Source organism: Cornus florida, unplaced genomic scaffold, assembly GCF_030987335.1.
Source record: "Cornus florida cultivar Cherokee Brave unplaced genomic scaffold, ASM3098733v1 CherokeeBrave_3.0.0_Hap2_Chr02, whole genome shotgun sequence".
Taxonomy (NCBI): Eukaryota; Viridiplantae; Streptophyta; class Magnoliopsida; order Cornales; family Cornaceae; genus Cornus; species Cornus florida.
In genome coordinates, this window is record NW_026775572.1 from 8,824,412 (window position 1) to 8,837,500 (window position 13,089).

At 33.7% G+C, this 13,089-nt stretch overlaps 2 protein-coding genes across 7 annotated transcripts in view; both read right to left on the reverse strand.

Moving 5' to 3' along the window:
• Positions 1-1,408: 1,408 nt before the first annotated feature.
• On the reverse strand, positions 1,409-2,668 carry LOC132293492 (uncharacterized). The gene is made up of 3 exons (XM_059791006.1): positions 2,368-2,668; positions 2,100-2,205; positions 1,409-1,702 (listed from the first exon to the last, which is right to left on the reverse strand). Exons 1-3 carry the CDS (start codon positions 2,398-2,400, stop codon positions 1,512-1,514), a joined length of 330 nt encoding a protein of 109 aa, XP_059646989.1. The 5' UTR covers positions 2,401-2,668; the 3' UTR covers positions 1,409-1,511.
• Positions 1,494-13,089, reverse strand: part of LOC132293491 (serine/threonine-protein kinase AFC1) — a 16,736-nt gene continuing 5,140 nt past the window's right edge. For 2 of the 6 annotated variants that reach the window (XM_059791005.1, XM_059791001.1), the window contains 5 exons: positions 11,603-11,759; positions 11,431-11,495; positions 10,589-10,686; positions 10,397-10,502; positions 8,203-8,601 (listed from right to left, as the gene is read on the reverse strand). In XM_059791005.1, coding sequence (XP_059646988.1) covers positions 8,443-8,601; positions 10,397-10,502; positions 10,589-10,686; positions 11,431-11,495; positions 11,603-11,759 — 585 coding nt within the window. In that variant the 3' untranslated portion in view covers positions 8,203-8,442. Of the gene's footprint in view, positions 1,703-2,099; positions 2,206-6,371; positions 6,462-6,497; positions 8,021-8,202; positions 8,602-10,396; positions 10,503-10,588; positions 10,687-11,430; positions 11,496-11,602; positions 11,760-13,089 lie in introns of those variants that run through there. The other 4 variants (XR_009477844.1, XR_009477845.1, XM_059791003.1 and 1 more) reach the window with 4 other exon arrangements.

Consider the following 13,089-nt stretch of genomic DNA (forward strand, 5'->3'; position numbering starts at 1 on the left):
TTTTAACTCCAAATTCAAGAGTAAAATGATCCTCAGTTTAATTTTCTAATTAGTTTCCAATATACATGAACCCAAACTCCAACCCATTTTTATTTCAAAAAAAGAAAAAGAAAACAATGTGTCAAAAAAACAAATAATTCATAGAGTGATGCTATTGAGGGGGTAGAAATTCAAAAGGTCCCAACAGCCCACTCTTGTGATAGTTCCGATTAAAGAGGAATTGCGAGGTGGAAGTTGTATCATTACTTCTCATTTTCTTTTTTATTTAACTACTCAATTATGACAACAATTTTTAAGATTTGTACAAATTCAAATAGTTACTCCCCCAGTCCAAAATTAAACAACCATTTTTTGGAATCTAAATTTGTAAGGAAACGAATTTTAGTATTTTTTTTTTATTTACCAAAATATTTATGGTGAGTCCATATAAATGTGATAGTTTACTTTTTATAAGTTTAATGCAAGAAGGTTAAATTGATAATATGATTAAAAAAAATTATACTTTGAAAGTTGGGACAGTCAAAAATAAAAAGTGAACATATATATTTATATATATATATATTTTTAGAGAGGAAGAGTGTTTAGTCATACATCCAATAATCAATGAAAAAAACTGAGATTAACCCGAACGGTCACCTAAGACCTCCAATTTGAAAGGGCCTCACCAGATTTGAAAATATTTGTATAATATATTTTTGACATATTTAACAAATTATAATTTAAATTTGAAGACTAATCATACATCCAATAATCAATGAAATAATTGAATTTGACCCAGACAGTTGTCCAAGGCTTCTAATTTGAAACTGCCTCGGTAGATTTGAAAATATTTATATGGTATATTTTTGACATATTTAACAAATTATAATTTAAATTTGAAGCCCTAAATTTGTATTATATATTTTTGACGATAGCATTTAAAAATTTGCTTAGGAGCTCTAGAATTTCAGTACTTGCCTCAACTCATGCTAGTGGTGTAGTTTGGACCCAGAAAGAGAACAGCACACCAGCATGATTTGGTTTAAGAAAGGCACGTGTGGTGGGTGTACACATAGATGAAAGAGCCACGAGATCATAGTCTTTTCGACAACACTTACAAATACGACGACGTGTCGCTCTCTGCCCTTTCACTTTTATTTGATGGTGTCACTAACATATGCTCCTTATATTCTAATTTAGATTTTTGTTTTTGGGGGAGTAAGAATTTTTATGGAGATATGTAGAACATGTCTTGTCTCTTTAAAAAATTATTAATTTATTTTTATATTTAAATTTAAAAATTTAAATTTTAAAACGTAAAATATATTGTTTGAAAAAAAAAGAGAATGGACAACAAATCAAAAGGTTAGGACGAATCAAAAGGTAAAGTAAGACTTTTTTTTTTTTTTTTTGGTCAGAGAGAGAGTAGTAGCGTAGGAGTAGTAGGTAGGTACTAATAAATGAACTACTGAATACATTATACATTACATGACCCGAACCTCAATCCAACCAAATTAAACACAAAACATAAATTACTCTTCCTTCTTATTATTGTCTTGATCATCACTAGTAGTAGTTGTACTACTTTTGGAATTAGATAAAGATTCCAATAGCAGATTGTGGATTCTGTGTGTCGCTGCCTCCATTTCAGATGCTCTTTCATCTCTCCTCTTTTCGTATCCCTCAAAGAACTCCTTGTTCTCTTTCTTTAGCTCTTTCCACACTACACACACATATATATTTCATATATATATATATCCATCACAAAATCCCCAAATAAACAATGATACATATAAACATATAATATGTACATGAGACCAATAGCTGTAGTTCTACTACACTCCTTGACTTTTTAAGTCCTGGAAATCAAACATACAGTGAATATGTGTCTACTTGAACTTTCAAACAAGTGCAATTGATGATATACCCAATATATCAACCAGTTTGGATGAAGATTTTTTTTAGTTATAAGAGTCTTACTTGCAGAAACACATCCTTGTGTTTGAAAGTATATGATGAGTGTGTACTTATCAAAAAAAAAGAAAAAAAAAGGGGTATATGATGAGTGTGTGTGAGAAGTTGGGTAATTTAAATAAAAGGTGATCACTATATATTCTAACCTGTGGAAGTAATGATGGGATTGATATTTGCATGCTTGGAGAGGGCTTCCATGCACTCTTCTTTGCTCATGTTGAATATGATGCACTCCTCTATCAGGTGATGCACCTGCATATATATATATATATATATATCATCATCATCATCATCATCAATATATTTTGTTCAAATGATACATAAAATAATACACATGAATAATGATCAGCAATCTCACACACACATATATGTGATACCAACCAAATTGAGGAAATTAAAGCAAAATATTGTTACCATATGGATATATGAAGCCGAAGAGTCACCCATGGTGTTATATTTATATATGGTCTATATATAATCTATCAAACCTAGATAATGTTTGGCTAGATAGAATTAGTGGAGAGACACAGAAGAGAGACTCGAAATTTCAAGCACAAGGGAAAGAGATCGAACAAGGAAAAAAAAATAGTGATAAAGTGGAAGAGAGAGAGAGAGAGAGAGAGAATATGAAAAGAGTAAGAAAAGGAGAGAGAATTAACAACTAGGTCAAGAAGGCCATGTGGTTGAGTATATCTTTTGTCTAGGATGATATGAATATAATTATGATAATACTGTGCTATATATATATATATATATGTTTAGTGGCAGTGACTACTGACTAGTGACATATATTAATGATGTATATAATATACTAGTCGTATAAAATAATTAAATAAAAAGGTTGGTGATCAGGTGATGTCAGGTTGGTGGTGGGGTCAGAAATCCCACGTGGGAGGAGGCATATGATTGGTGGGGAGGAGATTAGAGAAGATTTTATCAGCAGCCGTTCTATGTTGAATTGTTGGAACGTGGCCACTGTATCATCCTCCACGTGACGTGTGGGCCCTACTTGCCCCTTTACGGATCCCAAAAAGCAATATGGCCCCACAGTTTAACAACGTAAGCCGGCCCACCTGTACCACAAATCAGATCGGGCCCACTCTTAAAGCCCACTCTACTTAACGCCTTCTAGATCGAACCCTCCCACGACACCATATTTACTCGGTATTATGGATTAATTTTATGAAAGAAAATGGTTAGGCCCAATGCAGGAAAATGGAAAATTTTTCTTTATTTTTAAGGTTTTAATAAGAGAAAAAAAAAAAAAATTTTGGAGGTGGGGAGGGGGAACCTCCATCGATGTGACTGCTTAGTTTTTCCCAATATTTGTTTGTCAAAATTTCAGGAAAGTTATAATTTATTGTAAACTTATATATTCTTCAAACAATAACAATGCAACATCCTATATATATATATATATATATATATATATATTATACAAGGTAGGATAATCTAAGTACATTTGATGTGCATAGAGGAACCTGTGTATTTTCATTATTTGAGAAAAATAGTAGGACAATAGTAGTTGCTCTCTGCTAAAAAAAAATAATAATAAAAAAATAAAATAAATAAATAGTGGTTGCTCGTCTTGGCACAACGATCCATTATGTCTTAAAGTTAAATGTGTGTTATGGGTTTTTTTAATATATATATATATATTTATAAAGAAGTATTCCCAAAAAGAGGTCTAGAGTTCAAGTCTTAGAAAAGACAAGTGTATTTGAGTAAGAGGTCTAGAGTTCAAGTATCAGAAAAAACAAGTGTAGTTGAGTACCATCTAATATATATATATATATATTATACAAGGTAGGATAATCTAAGTACATTTGATGTGCATAGAGGAACCTCTGTATTTTCATTATTTGAGAAAAATAGTAGGACAATAGTAGTTGCTCTCTGCTAAAAAATAATAATAATAAAAAAAATAAAATAAATAAATAGTGGTTGCTCGTCTTGGCAAAGCGATCCATTATGTCTTAAGGTTAAACGTGTGTTATGGGTTTTTTTAATCTATATATATATATATATATAAAGAAGTATTCCCAAAAAGAGGTCTAGAGTTCAAGTCTCAGAAGAGACAAGTGTATTTGAGTACCATCTAATATATATATATATATATATATATATAAAGAAGTAAGATAATCTAGTACATTATCTACTTTTAAGAAGTAAGATAATTTTTCATGTGGCATGTAGGGCCATTTTGGATTGTTGATCTTACTCAATTTAGTACTATGGTTTGGCTGGGCATGTTGAAATGGATTGGGTCTCAACATATATATACAAACGCATATGCACTACCTTGTACCATGGTTTGGCTCGGCATATGAAAATGGATTGGTCCACATTATATAGACACACATACCCATGTGAACAATATATATATATATATATATATATACGGATAGGTTAGAGGAGCTTGGGCTTTATACAAGGAAAAAATATGGGTTAAACTTTTTTTTTTTTTTTTTTCCCCTTATTACTGTTGATGTCAAACCCCTTAGCTCGAGAGAAACGAACAAAATTTAACTCATATCCACGCTCAAATTAAAATTCGAGCCAAGTTCAAACAACCAAATGTTCAATTTAACTCAACTCCACTTGATCAAACTCAAATTTTAATTTTTAACTAGATCACAGCAATAATAATTTTATCTCGATTATCATTTTACCGTCCATTATACTTTTTGAATATAAATTTTATCTGAGGATAAAAGAAATTTTGGTATACTAAAGAAAAGCATCTCGAGTCATGTTTAGATGATTAGGTCGTTGACTTGAAACTTCTATTGGCAGCTTAAAATATTTTATGAACTATAGTCTTACATATATCATATTACTTGTGGGTGCAACTACAGCTAAAAATGAATGACATTGTTCAATGTTAGCTCGTGCTTGAATTTTTAGATAGAATGACTCTCATTTAAGATTGTTGATGTGCTCAAGCTCAAATGCATCAATTATTTTGTGTCTCAATCCCATGGCAACCAAATAACACTTACAAAATCCCTGCAAAGATTTAAACCCTCGTCGAGAATCGCTTTTCAATAATAACTATTTCCACATTAGTTGTTCTCGTCCAAAAAAACTTTGATTCACTGCCCCCTTTTATCTTTGAATCATTTAAAGTTATTTTTAATTGTATTTCTTTTATATACTTATATATTACCTCTTTATCACATTAAATGTCCATTTTGAAAACTTTTGACTCACAAAAATTGTGAGTCAAAATTTCTGAAATGAACATCTAATATGGAACACAAGAGTAGTTTTTTGAAAACTAGGACAAAATATTTTTATATTAAATCAAGTATTTTCTAACTCAATTTTAGATTTCACATAGTTTTTCGTATTTTTTAATTTTTAATTTTTTTTCTTCTAAAAACATACAATTATCGGATAACACAAACAAATTTAGAGTAATGTTGATCTGAACTTCGTACCGTAACCACATGCGTTTATCGTGTAATGATTCGTACCGTAATCATTTGCTTGAACCCTCACTTCAGGAGATAAAAGAGATGAACCCGGGGACCTCTGCTGTAATGGTGTTGTGGTGCGTGTTAAAAGCCCACGTAATCGTGTTGAAAATCAAACGTAATGCGTTGAAAAACACTAAAAAAGGGAGATTACAGCAGAGGACCGGAGATCCACCGCTAAGATTACCAAAGAATTTACCAATCAATAAAGACAATTCCACAAGTACTGTTGATCATACAGGTGAAAATGGTCTAATAAGACAACAAAGTACAGGAATTCGTAACATGTGTGATTTACGCGTGTACTCTCTCCCCCTCTCTCTCTGGCGTGCAACCATCAAATTCTGGTTACATGTGAGGAAATCGAATGAAAGAATTAACTTCCGTGAACAACTAAGGTTATAGTGGTCCTTTCAATAAAAGAGACTAATAAAACAAACAACATCAACTAGGGTGACAGTAGCCCCTTCAATAAAAGAGACCAACACAACAAAGGACATCAAATAAGGTGATAGTGCCCTTAAATAAAAGACAAAGGTGACAGTGTGGTCCTTAGAAAAGAGACTAACATAACGCACCGACATCAACAACTAAGGTGATAGCGGCCCTTGAATAAAAGAGGCCAACATAACAAAGGACATCAACTAAGGTGATAGTGGCCCTCTGAATAAAAGAGACTAACATAAGAAACGACATCATCACTCACATCATGAATTTTTTTTTGATGTGTCTATCACTCTCTTATGAGAAAAGAAGAGCCGACACCCTTTTTACACGGATGACGTTCGCTTTTAGTCGAAGTTATTACTAGGGACCACTTTCTTTGATGCTAGTAGATATGCTCAAATTCAAATGAATCCATTATTCAACGAACCATTTTATCATCATCATCATTATAATTGGTTTACTGATTTAGTAAGAAATCTGTCTCAACCATACCTGCGATACCTTCCTTTCTTCTCTTGTTCCGTCATCTTGCTCATTTATAGTCACCAGCAGGCGTCATTTCAACCTTTTCACCACCACATTCTGTTATAAATCAATTTTTTCTTTACCATTCCTTCGTTTTAGATAGTTTCTGCTTGCTCTTATTAGTGCATCAATAATTTATTTAATTTCATATTCTGAAAACAGTAAATACGGGGAAAAAAATTGACTATATAAAGCATAATTATATTTAAAAAAATTTCAAACCATATTTTACATGATTGTTACTCAGAAAACAATACTATCAGAGAAAACGAGGGAGGGAGGAGAAAAACAAGAAGAAGAAGAAAGAATCAAACTCAAACAATACGACACTTAAACATCAGTTGCAAGTCTCTCTCTCTCTCTCTCTCTCACACACACACACACACACACACATGCGTACGCGCATGCACTGAGAATAAATTTTTTTGGGAAGTAAATAGAAGGACAAATTCAAGTAATATGAGACTTAAACATCATTAGCAAGTCTCACTCTCTCTCCCTTTTTCACTCACACACATACAGAGAATCAATTTTTTGGAAGTATATAGAATGACATTTGCATCATGGCTTCACTATCTCATATCTATGTACAAGTAGAAGCACATCTCTGCTACGAATTTGATGTCTTAAACATGGGATCCAAAGTAGTTCAAATTTATAAATCAACGGGGAAAATTTCACGAGTAATATTTGATTCAAAGTGTGACCTATGGTTTAGTTATATGGTAACATGATACAACCAAAAAAAATAACGTGGGCCATTTAAAGCGTTGATGCAACACAGTCATTTTTTCCTACATTTAATTCATCAAACTTGTAGATTATACAACCAAAAGGTCACAAAAGCAGTGTGCAACTAGCAAAACAAACAAAACACGCAAATGAGGGTCAGTACATAAATTCTTACTAGGGGTTTAGTATAGAAATTGTTTATTAGTTTCACAACGTCATTACACCAGACTCCAACTAGTTGATGGAAGATGTCAAATGCACAATGTGCATTTGTTTTCCTAATTGATACTCACACGCCCTCCAGCCCTTCTCAAGGAATTGTTTGCACCCAAGAGGATTTGACAGTGAATTGTGCAAGAGTTCAATCTAATACAACTACAGAGGAACGTAAGAATAAATAGTTGAGAACTTCTTTATGCGTAAATAGATCTCTTTATTTTTCTTACATTTCTCAATAATTTTGTGTAGTATTTAGATCCAGCCAAACTCACCATTGGATTAATTGTTCCTTCAATGGCCATTATGCTTGCAAAATTTCAAGTCAGTTGGAGTTTAATGGACATCTAATCAGACATTTTTACTTCAGAGTATAAAATATAACTTCAGAAACTACATGGCTAACTTTGATAAGCAATGATGGTCATAGATCAACTTGAACAAGCATGGGAAGAATGTATAGTGAGATACAACAAAGGGTTAGCTCCACTTCCTCACACACACACACACACACACACACACACACACACACACACACACACACACAAAATTAAAAAAAAATTCAACGAGTACATAAAATACCGAATCTACTGCGGATCTTGGACTGCAATTTCTTCATCTTTCAGCCTCTAGACTAGTAATTTTCACTCTCTAATTAAGGACTATCCCTGTACAGATGAATTACACCTTTAATGCTAATATGGTTCCTCATAGTTGGTACCATTCCACCCTAAAATTTTATCTTGTTTGGAATTTCAATTTAAATGACACACAAGGCTGCTTTTAAAAAATTATCAATTCAGGAAAAAAAAATTAAATAATTATAAATGATAATAAAAAAATTCAGCTATGGCGAACAACAAACCAGAATTTTTTTATGATTCAGTTTGAATAAAATGACAATAAAAGAGAAATAAGGGGAAAATGACGATAGGTGAGAAAAAGGGATAGACTCTAGTATAAAGCAACAGCTGTACATTAAGTACGTCATAAGTCAGCAATCATGCAAGTCAAATATCCCTACCTAAAAAAACTTTTTGCTGAAATAGTCTAGCATGCACTCATAGAACAACACAGACAAGACTTTATTTTACAAGGGATAGACACACCTTCTCATATCTCTTGCGAAGAAAGGATGTCTTAGGGCTTCCCTTGCTTTGAGTCGTTCTGCTGGGTCATAACGAAGAAGCCCTTGTAAGAGATCAATCAGATCGCCACCAGAGTGATCGACGTGCTGTATCACCAGGTTCTGCAATAAAAAAAGGAGGGTAGCACTTATAACGTGAGTTGCAAAGGCAGAGAAAACTAATAAAAAACAATTATGTAATTGGTCTGGGAATGTGATATATTCATAAAGCAACACAAAATCCACATTTTATGATGCAAATGACAAAAGGAACTATCTCTTTCTTTTTTTTCTTTTTCTTTTCCCTGTTCTTTTTCTTTGGGGAAGATGAGTTGTTCTGTGAAGAGTTAGAAACATGATGCTGTAACTGTCCCATATGTGCAGAACTGGACAAAACAACTAACGTGGTTCAATATATAAATTGAAATTTTTAAAGAGCGTGTCTACGATGACAGTGCTCTCATGTCTCAACCGTTAAATTGTGAGACTGAGGAAGAGTTTATCCTCAATCTAATTGAGAGGTCATTTCTATTGCCGGGAACTCACCGTCAGAGGGCATGATGGCCTTTTCCTTTTTTGAAAACAAGAACAATGATGATGACAAAGAATATAAATTCAGAATTAAATTTGAAAAACAGTCATCCAGAATTCCCTCTGAGAAACCTTTTCCAGAAACTCTAAAAAGTTGCTCTACATGCGTTTGTTTTCGTATGTCATAAAAATAAGAAAAGCAAAGGAGAGAAACAACATCAAAAATCTTGTCTATGACATGTTGCCATACATTTTTTTATTTTATCAGGTAAGTACTCGCGCACATTTTTTTTTTTCTTTTTTTCGGGTAACCCTCCCCTCCTCTTTGAGAATGGGGAGGTTATATCATTTGGCTAGAGGATCTTTGGCATGACACAATGCAATTTTCATTTTGAATTTTCAAAATTGCACTTTACCCTAAGAAATATATGTGTTGCTCTAAGATAAAATATAAGCTACCACAAGGGCTTCGCCTAAGTGGTATCTCCTTATGAAAAGAAGGTTGATGATTCAAGTCCCTGAAGAGGAAAAAAGAAAAAAGAAAAGGTGCAGGTATGTCTTAACTACCAAATATATAAATACATAAGCTACGACAATCATTAGTAACTGTGCTACAGTAGCGGAGCCAGAAATTTACTTTAGAGGGGGCAGCCATTAACAATAATATAATAAGAAAATTTTAACTAAAATAATAAACAGCAAAGCACGGGCCTCTATCTATCACGAGGGCAGTCTGTGCCATCAACCTTTGAATCAAGAGAGCACTCTTAGTTCTTGATCCAACAGTTGAGCATGCAAACTCAAGTGAGAGCACCCTAATGATAGCTTTTTTCCATAGATAAATGCCTGAGGCTATGATAGAAGAAAATTTTAGCACTTCAACAATTGTTCCATGCCCCTGTTCTGAAATTCCAGCGTCAGCAATTTGACAATTAGATACAACTTTATTCGGCATGCACAATATAGAAGGAGTGAGTAAATAATAGATTGATTGAGTTTTTTGGTAATTAAAAAATGTGTGTGAAAATAGACATGTTTGACATTGTTCGTCACCACATAAATCATTCAAATAACTGCTAGCAGTTTCCACTTTAAAAAGTTGTGGCCTAAAAGCAAATGAATTATATTGATTTAGTAAGAATTTAAAAGAAGCATCAGGTGACAAACCCCAACAAAACAAATACACAGGCATGTCATACTTCTTTTTTAAAGACATGTCATTCAGCTAGAATTTTGTGCAGCAATTCGAATTAGTTCATGTTATTTTATTACCTCTTATCAAATGTTCCCAGTTAAACAAAAGACACATAATGTATTGGGTATATGAGTATATCCAATGCCATATAAAATCAAAAACAGTTCAGAAGCAGGAAAGTTTAATGGATACCTGAAGACGGGGTAATTTCCAAACTGCCCTCATACTTTCTCTCGAGGTTGCGCCCCCCGGCCAATCCAACCGTGCACCCCTCTTGAAATATTTCTCAGCGCGATGGCTGCGGAAAGCATATGGAATAACTAAGATACTGACACAAGGTAAAGCAGAGAAATTGTATAAAACAACACATGCAATCTATCTTACTCAGCTCTAATAATCATATGTTGGGGCAGCGGCCCTAACACCCTCTCCATCATGGCAAGATGTTCCAAGTTCTCATGGGTTTGGAAGAGGGCCTCACCCTATTTAGAAACAAAATAGTAGACACATGGCAACCATTAGTACAAATTCACCGCAAGGCACGCAAATATTCAGATAAGCAACACGGAAAACCTCTAGTTGAACTCCCCTAGGTAAGTCAAAAGGACTTACAACAGACAACTAGATACCATTTAAGAGTAATGCTAAACAGCAGACTAGATCGTGCAAGGTGACTATGTTTGTTCAATCAAAGTAGTTCTTCAATTAATTCCACGCCTACAAGAGCCAGATGTATTATCTTCTGTACACGTCCCACAATAAGCATTGTAGATAGTGACTAGTTTCACTTCATTATAAATAGAAGCATCAGCTAGTGGACTTCGGTTAAAGGAGAATGATAGGAGGGGTGAACAGGGTATAGGCCAAACCTGCAGCATTATTTGCTGCCCTCAAACTCGTGTCACCATGGTTGGCAGCAGAGGCTTTTACCTATAAAGTAATGACCTCTTTCCAGCTTACAAAAGCATTAACTAGAGGGTGATGATATTAGAGGGATGATCTGATAAGTGATAACTAACAGACTTTAAGTTTTCAAGGGCATCCTTGTGTCATACGCGACCAGCTGTCACATTGTAAATAAGACCTTCCAAATCTAAAAAATCCTTTTTAGCAATGTGATCACCAGATGAAAATGTTAAACAAAACTAGATGACCATTAATATGTACATATAATGAAAAAGGAGGAGATATTTGACGTAATAAAGGCATATATATCGCTTACTTACAGAACAAAGTTCAACAAGTATGCAACCTACACTCCATAAATCACAAGGATAGTTCCATCCGAGACCTGCAGAAAGCAACATATGAAATAATGCTAAGCCATATACATTATTTAAATACACGCACACACACACATATAACTGACCACAGAATCCTACAAGAGACGGTAACTACCCAAAATAACTTCTGGCGCACGATAATGTCGTGTTGACACCACATAGCTGTGGTCTTGATGTTCAAATGTAGTGCTCCCAAAATCAATGAGCTTGATATCACTCGACTTTGGTAAATTCTTGAAATAGGAACCCTCTTTAGTGGATCGTGACAGAAGCTAGATTTGAGCCAAAATAAAATGAAAAATACCAGTCACCACAAACCATTATTAATATTGAAATCTACAAGCAACATTCTATGTGATTATATTTGTATGTGTATATATACCTATATAGGTTCAACGAGGGCCATCTATGAACAACAAAGAGGAGATTGTGAGTATACAAGCTGTTAATTTTGTAGCTCCTCAGATCGATTATATTCTTGCGTTAGTCTCAGTGCCCAATTTGTTTAACTTGCAGTCCAAAACATTAGAGAGGTCTATGACTACACCCACACACATGGATATTCTTGCCATAGTACAGAACATATGAATCCTTGCTACCTTCAAGGCAGAATCTTCCAGAAGAGGACTATTCAATTTGGAATAACTGTGCTTGGAAACCCACATAACACAGTCTTAATTTATCGCACGTAAGCACCAAAGGGTATACCTTTGTTAGGAATTCGATAGAGCCAGTAATTTGGTAATAACCAGCTTTTATGCTCAATGGACTCCTCAAAATTTAATACGTTTACCCGGAAGATGAACTCTTACGTGGGAAGGTACGTTTTGAAATAAAAAACACTGGGATACATACAAATTCTTCCCAATACAAAAGTAATCAAGACACCTACTTTGAGCATGATGACAAAAGGACATAATCATTTTATAATTCAATTTTTCTAAGTAACATCTAATTTATGATTCAAACTTCCTAAAGTCTAAGACTATCATGGTGAAGCATAGGAGAAAAATATTGCATGGCAACAGCGCAGACTGTTGAAATTGGTGTGAAGTATCATTGTACAAAACCAATGTTCTTTTTCAGCTAGGTACCAAGCCAATGTACTTTGTTGGAAATAGTAGCTGCCGATGAAGGTCTTTCATTTTGTGTGTGTGTGTGTGTGCGTGTGTGTGAGAGAGAGAGAGAGAGAGATTTGATTTTATGGGGAAAAAATGTTTTATCGAAAACCAGAATAATTAAAAGGCTCAAGGATATTTTTATAATTGTAAATTTTCCAATAAGACCATTAATTTATTGCTTCTTTCAAGGTAATAAATATTAAACTTTAGGGGCTAGTATTTGTACTGGCCCTGCAACGAAGTGGGTGAAAATGTAACTCACCCAATTTAAATAGTTACTTAATAATATTATGATATATTACATATAAAGTCGTACCTATCATTTTTATACACGATAAAAATTTAGCATAAATGGAGTGGATAGGATATCCAATATAAAAATTATATATAACCGAAACGAAGACTAAATCATCAGTTAATTCAAATGTCCTTCTTTGAATCAGAAATGCATGGACAAAACAACCAATTAAGTGCAAACCAT

Coding starts and splice junctions, on each gene's coding strand:
- LOC132293492 (XM_059791006.1), bottom strand. CDS start 2,400: ATGGGTGACTCTTCGGCTTCATATATCCATATG. Junction 2,206..2,367: donor CGGCTTCATATATCCATATG/GTAACAATATTT, acceptor ATATATATGCAG/GTGCATCACCTGATAGAGGA. Junction 1,703..2,099: donor TCCCATCATTACTTCCACAG/GTTAGAATATAT, acceptor ATGTGTGTGTAG/TGTGGAAAGAGCTAAAGAAA.